The 20,671-nt window shown below is 35.9% G+C and overlaps 2 protein-coding genes across 6 annotated transcripts; both read left to right on the plus strand.

The window, feature by feature from the left end:
• The first annotated feature begins 859 nt into the window (after positions 1-859).
• Positions 860-16,825, plus strand: prkacb (protein kinase cAMP-activated catalytic subunit beta). 3 transcript variants are annotated; one of them, XM_023339835.1, is made up of 11 exons: positions 860-1,209; positions 4,529-4,537; positions 7,207-7,268; positions 7,620-7,748; positions 10,012-10,110; positions 10,800-10,882; positions 11,012-11,138; positions 11,245-11,340; positions 12,598-12,720; positions 13,668-13,832; positions 13,920-16,825. In XM_023339835.1, exons 1-11 carry the CDS (start codon positions 1,164-1,166, stop codon positions 14,043-14,045), a joined length of 1,065 nt encoding a protein of 354 aa, XP_023195603.1. In that variant the 5' UTR covers positions 860-1,163; the 3' UTR covers positions 14,046-16,825. The 3 variants fall into 3 exon arrangements, with proteins under 3 accessions (XP_023195603.1, XP_005800541.1, XP_005800540.1); XM_005800484.2 differs by lacking the exon at positions 4,529-4,537; XM_005800483.2 differs by lacking the exons at positions 860-1,209; positions 4,529-4,537 and adding an exon at positions 2,928-3,512.
• Positions 16,826-16,910: 85 nt separating this feature from the next.
• samd13 (sterile alpha motif domain containing 13) lies at positions 16,911-20,021 on the plus strand. Of its 3 annotated transcripts, XM_023339213.1 has the most exons (6): positions 16,911-17,100; positions 17,480-17,594; positions 18,176-18,224; positions 18,728-18,770; positions 18,899-19,010; positions 19,095-20,021. In XM_023339213.1, exons 4-6 carry the CDS (start codon positions 18,733-18,735, stop codon positions 19,236-19,238), a joined length of 294 nt encoding a protein of 97 aa, XP_023194981.1. In that variant the 5' UTR covers positions 16,911-17,100; positions 17,480-17,594; positions 18,176-18,224; positions 18,728-18,732; the 3' UTR covers positions 19,239-20,021. The 3 variants fall into 3 exon arrangements, with proteins under 3 accessions (XP_023194981.1, XP_014324809.1, XP_023194979.1); XM_014469323.2 differs by having other exon boundaries at positions 17,480-18,224; XM_023339211.1 differs by lacking the exon at positions 18,176-18,224.
• The last annotated feature ends 650 nt before the right edge of the window (positions 20,022-20,671 follow it).

Below are 20,671 nucleotides of genomic sequence, written 5' to 3' on the forward strand. Positions count from 1 at the left end.
TATAATGAAAGGGGGATTTTTATTTGATTGGAGATTATATTTGCAAAAATGACCAACTTGTAAAATGTTGAATACACGGATATTCTCCAAATAGCAACAAAATCAGCTAAATGTATATTATATTATATTATATTATATTATATTATATTATATTATATTATATTATATTATATTATATTATATTATATTATATTATATTATATTATATTATATTATATTATATTATATTATAATCATCACACATAACACTATTTCAATTTTCACGACAATTACTGACACAAGGAAACAGAACCGCGTCACAACTTGCAGTATTGGATAGACACGTGTGTCTACTCCATGTACATGGAGTCATTTATTTGAATTTATTCACACTGCTGACTAAATGTAACACTCAATGCCTAAATGATAAACATCATTAAGTAGATACAGGAAGGATTTCCTGTATCTGTCCGCTGTCGTAGGGACAGATACAGGAAATCCTTCCTGCCACATGCCATCTCACTGTACAATTAAAGCTAAATCATTGTTCTGCACAAATCACTGTGGCACACTTGCTGTACATATATTTACATATACATACTGTTTCTGCATTTTTGAATCCTTGCAAGGACTGCTCTAAGCTGCTTTTTATATTGACAGCATGTTATATTTTATTTTTATTTTATCTTGTCTACAATTGCTACTCAGTGGTGGTGGTTGTGTGTCTTGTCTCTATGCTGCTGTAACTGCGAAATAATTTCCCTGCTGGGATGAATAAAGTAATTCTATTCTATTCTATTCTATTCTATTCTATTGACATCGTGTTTTTTCCCGAATGGTCAGTGAAGGCAGCATTCCACCTATCAAGAGCATCCATGGGTATTCCCATATGACGTGAACGCAGCGCAGGACGACAGGAGGCAGAGGTGAAAAGTCTGGATCATGTTGTCATTCCAGCAGAGGCATACGTGAACGGCAAAAAAAGGACACGATAAATAAACATCATTAAGTAGGCCAGCCGAGCACGACCAGGTTCTGTTCAAAAAGGAAGAGCACGTTGATGGTGTTTGCAACCAGCCAGTGTGAGCAAGCTGAAATTTGTTATCGCGCTAACGACGGAGCCTGTTAGCTAACGGCCACCATCATCGCTCCTAGCCAGCTGTGGATCGCCCTGTCTTCCTACGATGGGAAACGCAGCAACTGCCAAGAAAGGAAATGAGCAGGAAAGCGGTGAGCACACGGAAGTCATCCTGTTTGCTTTCAGACACTTAACGTTTTCCGTATCATCATCTGCGAAGCTGGCTTTCGAAATTCAGTGGGTAGCATCCTTTAGCAGTTGTACGGCACTGGAGCAGACAGTACAGTAACATGAGCTGCACAGGAGAACCATCTTTGGTAGGACAGTTCTACAATACAACGCGAGCTCGCAGTGTTCGTAACAACGTCAGGTTGCTGATGTTGTCAGCTGGAAACTGTGAAACAAATACTAAAAGCAGCTAGTATTTGAATATTTGTCAGCTCGGTCATCATCAGGCTTACTGTGGGGTTTTCACAGAAGCCGTGAATGTCAAAGAGTACCCCACTGATTAAATAAATAGATTGTTTTTTTTTATGTTGTGTTTAAGATGAGCCTTCAAGACGCTCTGTTTAACTTTGGGCTCACATCACGTGCCTGAAAGCAAGATAACATCACCAAACAAGCTGCAGGACGCCTGGAGTCAGCTGAAAACGATCACCATTAGAGTTTATGTCTTTGGTTTGACTAATCCTTTTTAAAGTTAGTACTTCCGGATGTTTATTTAACAGGATCTGTCATATCTAAAAATTAACAAATGTTACTAGCTGTTAATTTGAATAGCCAGAAAATTGATCTTCTTACTGTGCTATTAACCCAATATGAAATGTATTCTGCTGCCTATAGCTGTGAAAAACAGCTATATTAGGGCGATATTGGCTTGAAATGTTAGCATAACATTTTGTGGCATTTGTTGCAATAATGATAAAAGTGAAGATATAAAGACTTTTGGCTTAAAATGTCTAAATAAAACAGATGCATAGAGTAACTGTGCTGCCAAACATTGCACTGTAATTGCATTCAGTCACATTTTGCAGACATTCACGTAGATCGTATTTGTTCTTTCATGGAATCAACAGTGGTTCCAATAGCAAAAGTAACAATCATGCTGTCAGTTTTGGAGTTTTGCAAAGAACATCAGGTTGATTTTTTTTTCTCACATAATGATTTATCATACCAATTCTTGTTCCACAATAATTATCTCCAGTGCAATAATTTCCCAATTCTACATAGGATTTAGAACAACCTAAAAGTGTTAGAGCATGTTTTCAATCAAACTAAAATCAGCTGCTTTCATATGTGTGGAATACGCTTTCCATCACATGCGTTAATTTTCCATGATTTTGAAATTCAAATGATCTTGACATCGTGAAAGTTTTAGAAATAAATTGATTTGTTACGACATGAAACTATTTTTTTTGAAAATTTGCAAACATATCTAATAAAACTCTTTCTTTCTGGTCAAAATGCATTTTGTGCACAGCTATTCTACAGTGTAGCGCATCCATAGATTCCTCGGAGGACGCCGCTTTGGGCATGTTGTTGTTGTGAGCAGCCAGCCTAATCCACCCAACTGTGTCATAGCAGTGGCCTGTCTGCAGAGCCCTGATCTTGACCTGCTTTCTGATTGGCATTAGTTTGTGCTGTCTAACAAACTTGTAACTCGGGCCACCTGCGGTTTCTGCAGAGGAGGGCTGGAGCTGAAACAAGATTAAACGGAAAGCACAAGCAATATCGATGCCATAACTTGGAGTTCTATGTTTATTCTGAACATTCAATCTGTTATTTTGATATGCACAAACTAATTAAGCAAAAAAATATAATTTTTTTTTGACTATTCTTGATTATTATTATTATTATTATTATTATTGCTGAGGGTTATAGTTAGTAGAAAACTGAAGATCTGCAGTATGAAACACATCCACCAGAGAGCACACTATCCTGAATGCTATACCTCCTTCTGCTACTTTGTGGGTGTAACAGGTTTCTTATCAGCAGTTTTGGCTTGCCATGGTTGCACTATGTTTTTGATATGACATTTGAAGTCAGGCCTTCCGGGCTCTGTTTAAATTTTCCCTGTCAAAAGAAAACAATTTGCATGTAAGATGCAGCAAAGTGCTTTCAAACAGCACCATGACGACGCTGGACATGTATTTGGCCACTGTAGCAGAGGACGTGAACAGGAAGCTCAACTTTATGTGGTTAACCAGCCATTGCAGAGCACTTGACTGCATACAGGAAGTTAGTATCACTGGTGTTAAGCCTGCAAACGGTTTCTTTGCCTGAGAGCTTTTCTTACTCGCACATCGAGATATTTGCCTTAAAATGGCACAGGGAAAGGATCACTCCTTTGCCAGTCGCTTAATCAACAAATATCTTAAGAGTGGACAAGAAAACAAGGGACAGGAGAGTGAGGTGCCTCTGATCTCTGAGTTCACCGTCATGTGGGATAAGTTAAGTAAGTGCAGTGGATTTCTTTTTCTCTAATCTTGAGCTCTGAGCAGGGTGGGATGTTGTTTCTTCAGAAAACAGATAGAAACTCAGATATTTTCCCTTGTAACATATTTTCCATCAAGCCACTGGCTTGGGCTTTTAAACATACCAGTTTATGTATTGTGTTTAAAAATAGTATTTTCTTAAATGTTTGTGTTATCAGATTTCAAAACTAAATTTAAGACTTAAGTTCAACTTTCACAGGGTTTTTTCAGTATGTTCCCCAAATAGTTTCTCTTTTCTGTTATGTTTTCACATTCACATCATCACTTTTTACCTACCAGAACAGTAACACAATTATTTTTAGCATAACGCTTTGTATTGCAGGCTGGTTCTGGCGCTTTAGTCATGTAATATAAGCTGACATCTTAATATCTGTGTCTTGTCTTTTTTGTGCACTGTTTAGTTTTAAATGTGCTTTTTCATTGGAATTCACAATTGGTGTTGTCTTTCTTTTTGTCTTTATGAAAAATAAAACTGACCTATATTGTCAGAACAGACAAAAAATATATACTACTGAGTAAAACTCTAAAATAAATTAATTTAAATGTAGCTTAAGAAGAGCTACACAATAACAAGAAAAGTGAGAAAAACCTAGGTTAATTATTACCTAAATCTTTATTGTAGTTTAACTATATTATTTGATTTCCTAATACTGTGCAGCCCTACTTAAAAATAAAAGGATTTGGAAAACCTAGTTATTCTTGCACAGTTACAGGAATAATGTCCTTTATTCTTTATATTTTGTTGTAAACTGGAATTTCCATTAGTAGTCAAAAAATAGAAGTATAGCGTTTAAGTTGGTTACATATCTGCACAGTGATACGGATGCCTTACATTGTCTCCAGTGTTCGTTTTTTCTACATGTGGTTCTGAAATGTTGTTGTTTTCAGCTCTTCATAAACTGTTCTTCCTCTCTTTTCTTCTCCATCATTTCCATCCATATGGGTGAATGTTTCTGCAATCCGTGGCGAACTGTAGAGACTTTTGGTACGCTCATTGTTCCATGAGACATCCCAAGTCACAGAGAGAATATTTATTATGCACTTTCAACTCACAGGACTTGGACAGCCCTATATCCCAGTTCTAGAACTTGCAAAAACAAATGCAAAAACTAGTTGACTATGTTCAATTTTTTGTGTAAATGAAATTGATGAACAGCAAATCCAATATTAAAATTTACTATTTGTCAAATTTAAAAAAAAACTCTTATTATACAGTAAAAGTTCTTAATCTCTCAAGGAATTTCCTTTCAGTAGGTGAGCTTAAACAAATGTTAAACATTTTAAGCTATTCTAATTGATTATTCATGTGATGACATTATTTGATTACACAGTTAAACATGTAATTGAAATCATCTTAATTTTGCTTATGGTGCTTAGTAAATTTTGATGTTTCATATGGTCTAAAAACAATTGTAAAAATTACGTTAAAAAAGGGTTGGGGTCACAGAAACTGATGCATAAATGGGGATAATCTTATAATTCTTTCATTTTTGGTTGGATTCAGGGCTGGTACCTTACCAAAAGAGTTACCTTTAAAAGGACTAATGGACAAAACATGCTTAGATGATTATTCGTTTCTGTGACCAAAAGGACACATTCTTTTTGTATGCAATTAATAGAAAAGTGCAGTAGGCTCCTATAGGCTGACTGGTAGTGTACAGCAACAGGTTGGGGAGGGGCAGAAAAGCTCCAGTAGCTCCGATACTTTCTGTCCCATCTGTTTAGGCAAAACTGACTCTGAAGCCATATGTTTTTAACATTTTAGTATATATAGCCACATACAAATAGAATTCCTGTCTAATTAAAAAAAAAAAACAGTGTGAAAATGTTAAAACTATTTGCACACATATTGATAAAACGCTCCCCTTATAATTCAGTGCAGTAAATTATTTTCTGCCCCCTTTCAGATTTTTTCTTTGCACCAATATATTTCAGATCATCAACAAAATATTAATGTCAGACAAATATATACTGAGAAATTACACAGTTCTCAAAAAATAAAATGAGGATTTTATTTATTGAGGAATAAAAGCTAAACTAAACTGACCTGACCCCATTTGAATTTTGGTTAGTTGGACCAAATTTGTGGGCCAACACTACCGTCTGGCATTTATGATAACTGCAGATGATTCTTTTGAATCGCTGTGGGTGAATTATAACCCTCTCTTCTTTGCAAAATAGTTTTAATTCAGCTGCACTGGAGTGTTTTTGCACATGAACAGTCTATTTACTTGCCAGGTTACAGCGGGTTTAATTCCAGACTTTGACTAGACAACTTTATTTGAACAAGTCAAGGGTGGTCTTCAGGTGGAATAGTCCTGCAGCGTAATCCAAGTACAGCTGAGATTAAAGTTACACATTGTTCTCTGGACATACTCCATTTATTGTTAAATCATGAACACTGATCGTAAGTGTTAATGATTCAACAAGGACTTAATGCTCTAAATGTTCCTCTGGTTTCTCTTGTAACCTCCTGGATGAGCCTTTCATTTGTTTTTGGAGTAATTTTGGTAGGGCAGGCGGCACTCCTAAGAAGGTTCACCAGGCTTCCCATATATTCTCCTTGTGTTGGAAATGACACTTACCTTGATTTGCTGCTGTCCAAAAGCTTAGAAGTGAAAGATGTCTGTTCATCTGTTCTCATCTGGCACTGTGTGTTGCTTTTCGAGAACTTTTAGCTTACTTTATGTGGTCTGCTAAGTTCTAAGCTTCTTGATTTTACATGTCAAGCATTCATCAGTCAAGTGTGACTAGTGAGACTGAGCAAAATAGTATGGGTAATCACTATCAGTTTGTGATTTAACATTAAAAAGATAATGCTTTTTAATATGATCCTAATATTATTCTATCCTATTTTATTGTCCTATAAATAAAAACATTATTTTAGAACTGCTTTTGGTTTTTACTCAGGTTACCTTTGTTTGATATTAAAAGTTGTTGGATGATCTGAAATATTCAAGTGTGACAAAAAATAAAAATGGAAGCCATCATATATAACACATTCCAAATATAATTGAAAAATGTCACCTCTATGATACTTTTAATTTTAAAAAAAGATTAACTTTAGCAAATTTAGGATTTGCTTACCCTTTACATGATCAATGGGAAGAATATAATGACTAAGTAAAAACCAAGCCATAACACCAAAGAGATATTTCATTGCTTTCAATGACTCTGTGACTTTGGACACCTCATGTCAGCCGTGACTTTGACAGTGCTCTGTCCTCACCATGCCTGCTCTGTGTTCTCAGTTATATGTATGTTGAACCTCTTGTCTTTTTGTCTGCCGACTGTGTTATTGTCTCTCTCCTTTACCGCAACCACTCTTGAAAGAGATGCAGAACAGCTTGTCTCGAATTTGGCCAGATCTGTAAAGTTCACGGAGCTCTTTGCATCACTTTGTGATTTAAACTTTCCTGCTAAGGCGTGTGGTTTTGACTTGGAATACTTTTTTTTTTGTTGCTCTTGTTTTAAATACAGTCCCCACACCCCACTAAGTGACATTTGCCTGACCTCAGAATGCTTTTGTTCCCCTGAAGGTGTAAACTGCCTTTTTTTTTTTTTATTCCCTGAATGTAAAATTAGATTTTAAATTGGTATGTCCTGAAATTTGATTTGCTTCCATTTAAAACAGTTTTTCTTGTTTATTTTTAGTGAAAGAGTTCTTAGCAAAAGCCAAAGAAGATTTTTTAAGAAAATGGGAGTGTCCCGCACAGGTAAAGTCCTTTTATTTTTTAAATTTAATTTGTTTGTCTATGATTTTGAAAAAAAGCACATGCAGTTTTTGATCTTCATTTAGTTAAAATATCTGGAATGCTAACTGATTGGGTTAGCATTCAGTTAGCATTCTTGAGTTAACAACTCAAGAATGAAGTTCTTGAGTTGTTAACTCAACAACAGCAAGAAGTTGTTGTTCAACTTCTTGCAAACAGCAGCCACTTTCACAAAAAATGTTTCCATCCAGCTAATATATTTCCAGCTTGAGCTATATGAAAGATCTGGGGGAACAATACAAGTAAAGCTGCTTGAACTTACTTCCTTGTTTTTATTACAACATATTTTAACAGTGTACAACAACCCTGGATGAGTTTGAAAGGTTCAAGACTCTGGGCACTGGCTCATTTGGACGTGTGATGCTTGTGAGGCATAAAGGAACAAACCAGTTCTACGCCATGAAGATCTTGGACAAGCAAAAAGTAAGTGCACATTGTTAAAATATGTCCATCACAACACCCTTAAAACTACTGCTGCCGTAAAGGCTTGCTTGTGTAAAGGAAAAAGAATCAGCAGAAATTCTTCATGTGAATGCAGGCGCTGTGTATCTGATGAAAGGAAATGAAGTGCTTCCTTTTATGTGCAGCTAGTACTTATCACTGAAAACCCCAAAGGCTCTTCGTATGAGAGTTTCGATCTTTAAATACTGATGTGGAAGTGGTACAGACAGGCGGTGTTGCTCTTCTAGAGCTGCTCTGTTCCCCTGAATTTGGCTGTTGATTTAAGAAGTTAACCTGTCTCACTTTAACTTTCACTTCAACAAAGCAACTTAAAAATGTTCCTTTACAGAGTATGGCCTCGGCCTCTTTTTCCTCGTTAACTAGTTCTGCCTAATATAAGAAGTATTTCAACTGTATGTTATTAGACAAACTGACATGTAGCTTTAGATACTTTTTACCTGATGTGTTACAGTTTAATAGTATATTTAGCTCCTAGCTTACACTAGTGATTCTGAACTTTTTGTCCTGCAAGTCCTTGTTGTTGTGCTATTACAAATTCTGCATCCCCCTCTGTAAATACGGCAACTTGCTAGCTGTACGACCTTCTTTTAGCTTTTGACTCTAGTTTGTACATAACGTTTGGGTTCAGATGATGATCTGTCCATTCATCTCATTATGAAATGTGAACACATTTCCTTGCAAAAGTATTCATGCACCTTGGCATTTTACACATAAAAGTATGAAAAGTGTGAGATGCACTTGTATTCAGCCCCTAAGAGTGGAAACTTTGTAAAATCGTTTTTAAGTGCAATTACATCTGCAAGTCTTTTGGTGAGGTCTCTACTAGCTTTGCACATCTAGAGGCTACATTTTGTTTTCCAGTTTATATATTAGCTCATATTTAGACTGGCTAAAAAGCAGCTGGGAACAGCAAACAAGTCAAGTATTGCCACATATTCTTTATTGGATTTATTTCTAGCCTTTGACTGAGCTGTTCTAACACATTCATATGTTTTGATTGTAATTATTCCGCTGTCGTTCTGGCTACATGTTCAGGGTCTTTGCCTCACTGGACAATCAGTATTTGTCTCCATCCACTGTCCAGTTAACTTCAGAGGTTTTTTTGCACAGCATGATGCTACCACCAGCATGTTTCATATGGGGGGTGGTGTGTTCAGTATGATTTGCAGTTATGGTTTTTTTGCCACACAAAGTACTTTGCATGTCGACCAAAAAGTGAAACTTTGGTCTCATCTGACTGGAGCAACTTCTTCCTCATATTTGCAGTGGCACCTGCATGGTAAATGTTTTCTGCTCTCTTTTAACAATAGCTTTCTTCTTCCAACTCCTCCCGTATTTGTGCAATCCATTAACACTAGTTGTCCTGTCTACACATTCTCACACCTGAGAACTGGTGCTCTGCAGCTTCTCCAGAGTTACCATGGGGCTCTTGTGTCTTGCAGATGCATTTTCACATTGCTCAATTTAGGTAGACATCTATTTCTTAATACTTAGTTTTGTAGGTTGCGTGGTTCTCTTTAGATTTTCAGATGACGAAGATGTGATGTGTTAAAGCTTTGATTAATTTTGGAATATAACCTGACCGTGCTTTTAATTTCTTCACAACTTTATCCCTGACTTGTTTACTGTGTTCTTTGTTTTTCTTCCTGTTGCTTGTTCACTAGTGTGAGAAAAACCCGAAATTAATTAACTCAAAGTCATACATTGTTTACTATTATTTGACTTTTTTAGGCTTTTGGAGTTTATTTAGAATCTAAATTTTATATGATTCCTCTATTTTACCAGAGAGGAGGGATACAAATACATACCATACATCTTTTAAAGATCATAAATCTTTTCATATTTTTAAAAAATAAACCTGATACAACATATTTTGCATTCTACTTGTCAAATTCCACAAAAAACATTTATAAAAGGCCATTTTTATGTGTAAAAATAGTGTTTTATGCTATTAAAAACTTGTCTAGACATCTGTTCATCACATACACAGTGTGCTGTTATTTTGCATGCATATGTTGACAGTCTCTATATCATGAAAGCTCTGCACCACTTCTGAGCTCTCTAGCTCACACATTTGTGAAATATTATTAGTTTGGTGGTAACTTTGCTGCTGTCCCACTGTCTGTGTGCTGACACACAACTTTGAACAATATCTGACAGACCAGTAAACAACTAAAAAAATAAAGAAAACATTCTGATCTAATTTGTTTCCTTATGTTTTCAGGTGGTGAAGTTGAAGCAGATAGAACACACACTAAATGAGAAAAGAATACTGCAGGCCGTCTCCTTCCCTTTCCTTGTCAGATTGGAATACGCTTTCAAGGTACTGATGGATCCAAACCCTTCTGCAGGGTTTTCCGTCTCATTTTGAAAACTTTCTCTCAGTTTATTTCTCTGAATGTCATTGTCAACTATTTATAATTAAACCCTGTCCTGAAAATCAGCTCTAACAAGGTCATGAACCCTTACATAATTTCAATGAAATAAAGTGATTTTGGTGAAACAAGCTGTCTGAGGTCAAAATTTATTAGCAAAGGCAAAAGTTGTAATGTGATTCAGTTTCTCATTTGGGTTTAGGATGACATTACCCAGGTGGTTTTGTGAAACAAAAAAGAAACATTACTTCTTCTGCTTAACATTTACAGCTCAGAGGATCAGTTGCTCTCAACAGTCCCACAAATCCAGTCTGTCCTGTTTTATCTGATTAGAAAGATTGTGTTTCTGTTATTTCCTTACACGACTGCGAGGAGCTGCCGCACCTGTTGATAGCAGAAAATGCAGCCGCTAAAATATTTTTGGTGTATGCTTACTGTCATTTCCAGGAAGAAACTCAGACACATGATGGCATGTGTCTGAGTTGGAGTTTGCTTATTAATTTTTAGCAGTAAAAATCCTGTCGACAACTAAAAATACATACATCATATTACGTCATTATTTATATAAGGATGGCCTTTAATTTGAAAAGTAAATGTTATTATATGGGAAGTAACTTTATTTGAATATATATCTCAGGACAACTCAAACCTCTACATGGTGATGGAATATGTGCCTGGTGGAGAAATGTTCTCACACCTCAGACGCACAGGAAGGTTCAGGTATAATGCACATTTTTTGGGGGGGCAGTGGGGTTGTTTTTTGATTTATTCATCAATTTATTTACCCTTTTCTCTCAGAAGAGACATGCCTTACTACAGTGTGTCTAATTCTTTGTTTCTCTCTTTCAGTGAACATCATGCAAGATTTTATGCAGCTCAGATCGTGCTCACTTTTGAGTACCTTCACTCCTTAGACCTCATCTACAGAGACCTAAAGCCTGAAAACCTGCTCATAGATCAACATGGATACATCCAGGTAATCAGTTCATCTCAGCTTTATTATTAGAAAAATAAAGTCATGAGAGCAGAAAAAACTGAAAACCGATTGACATATTTTCACATGGCTGTCATCTTTTGCCCAGGTCACAGACTTTGGCTTTGCCAAACGGGTAAAAGGCAGAACTTGGACATTGTGTGGAACTCCTGAGTACCTGGCTCCAGAGATCATCCTCAGCAAGGTGAATCCCTCAGCCAGGGTTTCAAAGCAATAGACCTTCAATTTAGTTCGTTAGATTAATCCAAGAGATCTCAAACTTATTGTAGTAAGCGCCATATCAGGTGAATAATGTAACACTAAATAATGTAAGTAGAAAGGTAAGGAGATGATTTGAAAAATTGACAATTTCCAACATATGTAGTGTTATAGCATGCAGCGCGCGCGGTAAGTATCGAGTCCGATGCTGTTGTTTGGGGGGTTGGGGGGGGGGGGGGGGGGATATTACTCATTCTGCTGCAAGTTGGCTCAATGTTGACGCGCAAGACGTAACCGGTAAAATCCGGTTTCTTGCGCGGCCCGGTGGTTGGGGACCACTGATATAGAGTATCTGAAAGAGGCGTTAAAAGTTTTCAGGCCTGGCAGGTTTTGTTTCTTTCATTTCTGGGTATAAAAAAAGAAACATAAACAAACTCTTTATTATCACAAGTTGTATTAGTGCTGCTGTGGTTTTTGGGGGGGCAGAGGGGGTTTAAAGACATTGTTCAATAAGCATTTAACTATATCTTGTTCACCAAATCTTGAGGAGATTTACTCATCATCTAACATGAATTACTATTCACCAAGGACTAATATGTAAAGAGAGCAAAACGCTGCATGATGTAGATAAATATTGGGATTTGAAAGAATGATGTCTAATAATGTAGTTTAGTTGGATTATTGAAAAGTTTGCTTTGACATAACTTCAAATTTATTACATATATGTTTCTGTTTGTGCTAAGTAGGATTAAAAAGCAAGCTGACAATGATTTGTAAGGTCAGATGAATCTTTTTTTTTTTTCAAACAGCAAATTGACTTCGAAGGCTTGAGTGACTTGTCTGGGTGAGAATTTATTTCTCTTGACTCAGACACAAGACTGGAAGTCAGAAGCCTTTGATGCAAGCAGGAATTGAAGCTGACTGCTGTGCTGACATGGTGCATTATCACCAGGGTTATACCAAGTGACTCTAGGTGTTTTATTGGCTGCACAGCAACTGCAAACAATGCATCCACATCCAGGTTATAATACTTTGCCCCCTCCCACAAACCTAAAGGACATGAATAAGCTGAGATCTCATTTCAACCTTTAGAATCCAATAGAATACTGATAGATTATTTGAGTTATTATTGGATTAAATAAAAAAAAGTCCACATTTTTTTGTAGGCCTAGTATTTTGCTTTTCCTATTTTACGCTAAAAAGTAAAAACTGTGATTCCTTTTTTATTTTTATTTTTTTTCAGGGCTACAACAAAGCTGTTGACTGGTGGGCACTTGGAGTTCTTATCTATGAGATGGCTGCTGGCTACCCTCCATTTTTTGCTGACCAGCCAATACAGATCTATGAAAAGATTGTGTCTGGCAAGGTAAGAGAAGATTTTTAAGTTTGAATATTTAAAGCACTTTCTCTCATATGGGTCTCCTATTGGATGCTTTAAATCACATAATATACAAGATATATCTTTAAAATGATAAATGTAAAAATTATTAATAAAAATGTGTTTTTTTGTAAGATGAAAGCATATATGAATATTGAGTTCTGTGTTACTTTATTGTCCTATAAAGCATGAATATGTTTGATCTGTGTTACTCATCCAGCCAGGGGGCAGGGCTAACATTGCTGTGGGCAAGGTGATTGGCCTGAGGTTGAACTACTGTGCAGGTTAACCAATCAAACATAATGTATGATGCATCATAGTGATATACAGTAGGAGGACAATAACGTTTAACAATACTTTTAATAATATAAATAAACCCTGCTGTGAAATAAGTTTTTGTCCCTTTACAGATTTCTGAAGTTTTTGGTTATGTTCTCACAATTAAATGTTTCCGGTGATCAATAATGTTTTAATACAAGACAAAGAAGTCTGGATCAATAGAAAAATCTGTTTAATTTAGTAAGGGTAAAAAGCTATGCAAACAAAGAAGTGGCCTAGTCAAAGTTCACACTTAAATTCAACTGATATATGGCATGACCACAATTTCAGCACAGCACTGTTGAAGACTGTTAAAGCAGTTGTTGCTGCCACCAGTGGCAACAACCAGCCATAGGTTTGGATAATTTGGATCACCTTTTTTCCTAATAAATTAAGTCATTCAGTCATGATCATTTTAAAACTGTTTTTTTTTTGTTTTTTTTTTTTGCTGTTTTTATTCTGGTTAATTTTGGCAATTGTAAAGTCTGTTAAATATTTATTGAATGTTTGCTATTTTGTTGGATTCTAGCCCTTCTGGCTCATGGTAGGAAGGGGACACATCTCATTTTAGATAATTTATCACTGTTGTTCAGAATGTGTTGCTTCCTTCCTTGTAGGTACGATTTCCCTCTCACTTTAGCTCCGACCTGAAGGACCTGCTGAGGAACCTGCTCCAGGTAGATCTTACAAAGAGATTTGGCAACCTGAAGAACGGTGTAAATGACATAAAAAACCATAAGTGGTTCTCCACAACAGACTGGATAGCCATCTATGAGCGAAAGGTATTTATTTTTTTGCAAGACCTTGTCTACTTTTTAATCCTTGCTGAGAGATTTTGTGTACATATTAAGCATTCGTACTTTTCTTAGGTTGAAGCTCCCTTCTTGCCGAAGTGCAGAGGACCTGGAGACACGAGCAACTTCGACGACTACGAAGAGGAGGACATTCGCGTCTCACAAACAGAAAAGTGTGCAAAAGAGTTTGCTGACTTTTAGCCAGGAGCCCATCAGGTTTCCACGGCTTTGGGATATTTGCACTCTGATGAGAGTTATACGGTGGAACTGAGGCCATCCTGTGCTCCTAACAATCGCCTCGTTCCTTCATTCCACACAGCTGAAATGAGGTCGTTTTTTGCCATGCCCCCTGGTGCTGCTGGCACCGATCTACACACAGGCAAATTATGCAGACACCGTCACGTTCTGCAATGAAGTACTAGACCACATTCTCATTGTTTTTGTTTTAACTTTTAGTTTTGACTCTCTCTCTCCTTCTTGAAATTTGAATGTGAAAAGCAACATGCAAAATGAATTACTCCCTTTTTAATGAGGTACAGGAAGTGGTAGTATTACACTTTGTTACACATGGTGTTGAAGAGTTTTTTTAATCTATTTTTTATCTTTATCTGTTGTCTGTTACAAACCCCAGCGTGTTTTTAAGGAAGGGGCCTGGTTGAGTTTTGATTAATTTAAACAGCATTTTTATTATTCTGGTGTCCTCAAGACCTGGAAGCGTGTTTCCATCTAGACCTTAAAAGGTGTGACGTCCTTTTCTTTTCTTTTTTTTTATTAAAGCATGACCAAATTGTTAACAAAAAAGGAAAAACTGATGCATTCTCTTGCTTTCAGTTCTTGATGAAAGTAATTACTAGTTACAAGTGGTATCAGGAAGCAGAAACATGTAAGCGCTGTGTCAGCTAAACAGTTGTAGCATGATTTATCCATATCTGATCACAGGACATTTCCTTTTTACCTCAGTCTTTTGATGGAAAGAAATTCTATATTTTCTAGGTACGAGTATATTTCACAAGAAGTGAATCTGAAGACGTTTGCGTTTTGTCCCTGCACACAGTTCGTATGTTTGTGGTACATTTAAAAGTCTGTCCAGAAATGCACTAGCATGGCATTTTCCAATCGCTGAAAGGTCAGTTTGTTACATTATCTGAAGGATACAAAGCAGTGGTGCTCACTTGGGGTGACCTTTGTCCCCTTTGGGTTCTGTTTTGAGTTTAACTGCTGTGTCTGAGCAGAGCACTCAGCCTAGATTGTGACGTTTTCTTTTCTTTTTTTACTTTTGCATGTGTATGGTTGTGCAGCAGCGTTACTGGAAGCTAATAGTATCCCCACTTTTTTTGTTTTGTAGCCTTGGAATTGTGTCACAGCATGAAGTGTGAAAGCAGGTGATATGTTGGTCTATGTAACGCAAATGCCATAAACAGTGCTGCATAATCACTTAGCAGCAATAACAGAACACAGAGCTATCATGAAGTGAAGTATTGATTTATCTTGGTTACAGCTAGACTGCTCCGTCTTTGGCCTGCAGTTATAACTTGTGGTCTTTACACTGTTTCCTAACTGAATTAATCAAGATTTACCTATTCTGCTTTGCAAAGCTTAGTGGCAACTGATTGAAATTGCTAATGGATAGAAATGTTACATTTTTAAAGGGAATAAGGTAAAAAAAAAAAAAAATCTCTTTTTTTTTCAATTATGCCACTTCTTAAGATTATTTTTGTTTGTTTTATTTCAATGAGACAAATATAACTTCTATGAGGGATTCTTCTGACTCATTGCATATTGTGCTGCTAAAATGTAGTCCCTGGCTCCACATTCTTTTCTCCAGCATGACAAAATATTGCATCTATAAAAATCTATATTTCAGATGCTCAGTACCTACGTAGGTGGTATGCCTTTGATGTTTTCTTTCTTTCAGATAGCAGATATAGTTTTGATTTTGGAAAGCCTGTAGTCCTTTAAAGAGGAGCTTCTTTCTCCCTGTCATCCACAGAGAAGTCTAAATTTCAAATTATAAGATACTGGACTCCACTGGGCTGAGGAGGAATCAAAATACACAAAAATGCGCTGTTGAAAGTCTTTCCAAAACTGACACCCGAGTCTTTACATATGAGAGAATAAAAAGCTATGTTGTTAAATTTAAACATTCTTAAACAACCAAATTCAAAAACAGGATTTAAGTAATTATTTGTTTTAATCATTTTGTCTGAGCACATATGCATTTTATGCAATTTAATTTATAAAGGCACAACTGCTACTCATGCATTTTATTTATACATAGAAGTCTAACAAAATAACATTTAATTTTCCATAGGTCTCAGTATGTGTATGAAGACCTAAAATGTTAAGCGTTGCAAACACCAAAATTGTTTATTTATGTTTTTATTTCATTTGCTACATCTATATTTGATGCATATTGACACCTCTAATGCCTACTGAAATGTATCTTTTTTTTTTCTTTTGTATTTATTCGAAATTATATATTTTTGTCCAGTTTGAAGGGTGAACAGATGGTATGCCTAAAAACAATTTCAAATGTTTTTGAATTTGATGAATCTCACCTGGCCCACAAGCATGTCTCTGTCCAACTGCCTGTGTGTAAATCCTCTCGGAAACAAATATGTAGGCAATTGCCAGCTCTTCTTCTGTATCATCTGTTCTACCCTCCCTCATGTGTGTGATGTTTGTTGAAATTTGATGTGAAACGACGGCACCTTTCCCTGAGCCACTTCACACTCCTCCCTGACTGAAGGAAATCAGTTCTATGAGTTCTTGTAGCTAGTCACACGTGCCAGTATGGGAATCAATAATCTGAAATGTGTCTGTAATTTAGTTTGTGGATATTTTTGCACATCATTTAGAAAGCTGACACATTATTTTTCCCAATCATATTTACTTGTGTTTGCAAGCGAAGTACACTTTGCTGTAGCAGATTTTATGTAACAAAGAGGATATGTCATTATAATAAATTCTTTTTATTGAAATCAACAATTTGTGTGTTTCTGTGAGGAATGCTCGTCGATAAACCCGTTAAACTGCAATTGTACTACATTTCCCATGATTCCGTGACGTTGTGGGCGAAGGAAACGAAAGCGAAGAAGCTTGTTGGCTTACTTGAATATAATTTGATTTTATCAAATAAACACCGCAGTTTATTAACTGGTAAAAATACTACAGCTTATAAAACTTTTTGTCTGTTGAATAACAATTTTTGACTTGGACGAGCAGCTGTTGTCAAGCCCGAATCTCCTAAAATAAGGTAACTGTTAAATTTGGTATTAGCAAACGAGGCTAACTATCCCTCTTAGCTTAACGTTAGCGTTATTACAAAACACGGAGAGGGTGCGATTAAATATCTACTCGTCGCTTAGAATAACCACATATTTTATTTTCTTGAATTTGTAATATTTTTTTTCCACCGAATTACAGTTGTGGTGGGGTCAGTTGTTCTTTTTTTTGTGTCGATATTTTTTTTTCTGGTTTTAATTCCGCTAACAACGTGAGTTTTACGTCGTCAATTTTTACACATCACAGTTTTTACTCCGACTTGTGTTTATGATAAACGGCGCTAGTTTTAGTTAATTAAGCTGCTTTACTCACGGCTTTCCCCATTCTGCTGTGGTGTTGTGCTTTTTCAGCAGAGACATCCAGTGAATGTCGGAAAGACAAACGATGATGGTGTTTGAACTGCCAACACACTGAGTTTCTCTCGCAGGAGACATCTAATGAAAAATTACTGCAACGTAACAGAATGTAAGACTCGTTTCATTCAGTTTGTGTGTACTTAAACTTTTCATTTATTTGCTAAACTATAAGGTGTTGTACGGAATCATAATGTGGAAATTAGGTAATTGGTCTCAATGTCATGCTCAAAGTCTATTAGAATGTAATAAAAGAGATGCGAAATACATTAAAACTCCTATCTACTTAGATAGGAGCTTAATTTTTACTGTGAAATCAGTTAAACGTTAGATTTTTATATTTTCTTTCCACCAATGGAGCAACATTTCATTTTTGGTTGCAAAATGTTATGTAATCAGAAAGAAAATCTTTCTTTCAAACCATTTTTCTACATGTATATCACATAAGACATAAGCAAACTGTTTTTAGATATTATATGTATGTGCGTTTTATATTTATTGTGTTGTAGAGAATCGCTTGTCAAGCTTTTCTTTTACCTGTTTAGTTTTTGTTTTTGTTTGAGAAGTATAATATTTTTAAACTGAATTATATGTAAGGTTCAAACTGAAGTCTATAGTTAGATGTAGTTGCTCCTCAGTATTCCATACTGGATTTTTTCTTTGTTTTTTTTTCCATATCTGACATGCCAATAGGTAGCTGCTCTTTTCAGCCAAGTGAAGGATACCACAAGGGGCAGTAATTGTAAGGAAATTTGAATTTATTTAGTTTAAAATAGAACTCATTTGGCAAATACATGATGGCATTTTATTAGTATCTTAAAATTATTAACTTAATCCTGCTTTATCCTACTAAGTGTTGCAATATGTTATAATTGCTATATATTATAAGAATTTTGAATATTTCTATTGATCAAACATGGTTCCAATGCAAAGTTTTTGAAGGATAGAAAAAAAATATGTAGTTAGAAACATTCTGACTGCTGAATTATCTTTTAATCTTTAGGACTTTAGCTGTTTTTTGTCTCATTTGTAAAAAATTGTTTTTTTTTCCATCACATGCCTAAGATGGAAAAAAACAGCTCATTTCAGAAAACATTCTTGTTTTGTTTTTTTTATTATCATTATTTTTATTTTAAGTGTGGATAATTAATTTTCTGACCTCAAATTATAATTTTATTTGAACTGAATCGATAACGAGATTGTTAGAATAATTGCATATGCTTGCCTTTATAATTTTTTCAACAGCCAGTATGGAGGACAAGGCAAATGGTTCAGTTGACACCAAAAGGTATTATTCAAAATTAGCCGATAAATCAATTTACTTGATTCATTTTGTATTGGAAACTCCAATACAAAATTGAATTTTTTCTACTGTTGTCACAGTTTAGTCTGAGTCGAGTAACTTTTATCCCACAGCCCGGTGGAGAACGGTCAGCTGCCAGACCCTTCCAACTGGGGAGTTGCTGACGTTGTCAATTATTTCAAGGCAACAGGGTTTGAAGAGCAAGCTACAGCTTTCCAAGATCAGGTTAGATTTTCCGTCTATCTTACTCCATGTCACCTTGCAGATGTCAAAGCATCCAAATATAGAATTTCTCTTTTGGTCTGACAGGAAATTGACGGCAAGTCTTTGCTGCTGATGACGCGTAACGACGTCCTAACAGGACTGTCGATAAAACTCGGCCCCGCGTTGAAAATCTACGAGTACCATGTGAAGCCGCTGCAAACGCAGCACCTGAAGAGCAACGCGTCGTAGCACGGCCAAATGTCCTGCCACCCACCTCAGCGACAATCATCATGTCAGGAGACTACAGGTTAGCTGCGGCTTCACAAAGACTCTTCTGCCATCAGAGGCACCTTGACAAGTTTTGAATGCTGTATGTTTTTTTTGTTTTGTTTTTGTTTTAATAAGCGTGGATCCCAAAACCCTGGTCTGCACACTGCGTCCACTCAGCTGTTTACCCCTTCAGCCATTCTTATTTCTGCTGCTTTAGATATGTATTTTTGTGTTTTATTTAAGAAAAGAGATTAAGAGTGAGTATTCTGAAGGTTAGATTTGTGTGATTGTGTGGTGAATGTGTGTGCAAAGTAAATGAAACCGCAATGGGTTTTTTAAATATTTGTAAATAAGAAGATATATAGTTGACAAGGATGTATGTTCTGTTATATTTGAACACTTTGATACGTGCAGAAAATTATTATGATCCCATTGTGTTTCCCTGAATTTAGTTTTTATGTTTTAAACTGCACATCAGAGTCCATGATTTGTTCAGAGCATGTAACAATTAATCACTTTGTTTTCCAGGACTTTTATCTAAAGCCTCTTTGTTTCTTTAAACCAACTTTATTTAGACTTGAGGCTCTTGGTATGAAAATCTTTGTGTATATATTCTTATTACGTACCTACCTGTGGTGCTTTCAGCTTTGTCACCTGGACAGCTGTATTGAAGTGTTCATGACCCATGTTTAAGTGCAACACTGGAGTTTGAATATCTTGAGTCTGAAATTGATAAATGGTGCTTTTTTTCACCAAAGAACATCAGTTTGACTTTCTTGACTCTTTTAGTTTAATTTTGCACATCACATAGTTAGCTGGCAACATATTATTTACCTCTTTTACAGACCCACTCAAATTTCAGACCATTTCAGATGATGTAGGGGGACATTAGAGATATGAAACATAATGTTTGGTCTTTGTTTCTAGAGCATAACAAAATTGCAGTGGTACCCTCAGTGATAAATAAATAAAGTAATAATGCATATAAATATCTGTCGGTAAAGTTTCACTCTAACCCTCCGCAAGGGGGGCAGATGAGATGGCATACGGGAGTAAATAAAAAATGCTAGCAAACCTCAAGAAACCATGCAATATGAAGAATAATGTGGCAAAATGTCTACACAGGTACAAGAAATTAATAAAGTTAAAGAAAATTACTTTGACTCTAGAAACTGTTGGAATATATCTTTCAAAATTTCGGTAAACCATTTTTCCATTTTGACTTCATTTCTGTTTAAGGCAAAATGATAATCTTATCCACATTATCTTATCGACATAAGATAATGTGGAATCTGTTTTGTCTTTTTGTACACTTAAGGTTAAATTTAAATAACTTTAGAAACATTTGAAGACCAAAACCTTGTTTGCATGTCCTGAAACATAAAATACTAAAAATTACAGCTAATGTTATT

The sequence above is a fragment of the Xiphophorus maculatus genome, chromosome 9 (genome assembly GCF_002775205.1).
Source record: "Xiphophorus maculatus strain JP 163 A chromosome 9, X_maculatus-5.0-male, whole genome shotgun sequence".
NCBI classification, from domain to species: Eukaryota; Metazoa; Chordata; class Actinopteri; order Cyprinodontiformes; family Poeciliidae; genus Xiphophorus; species Xiphophorus maculatus.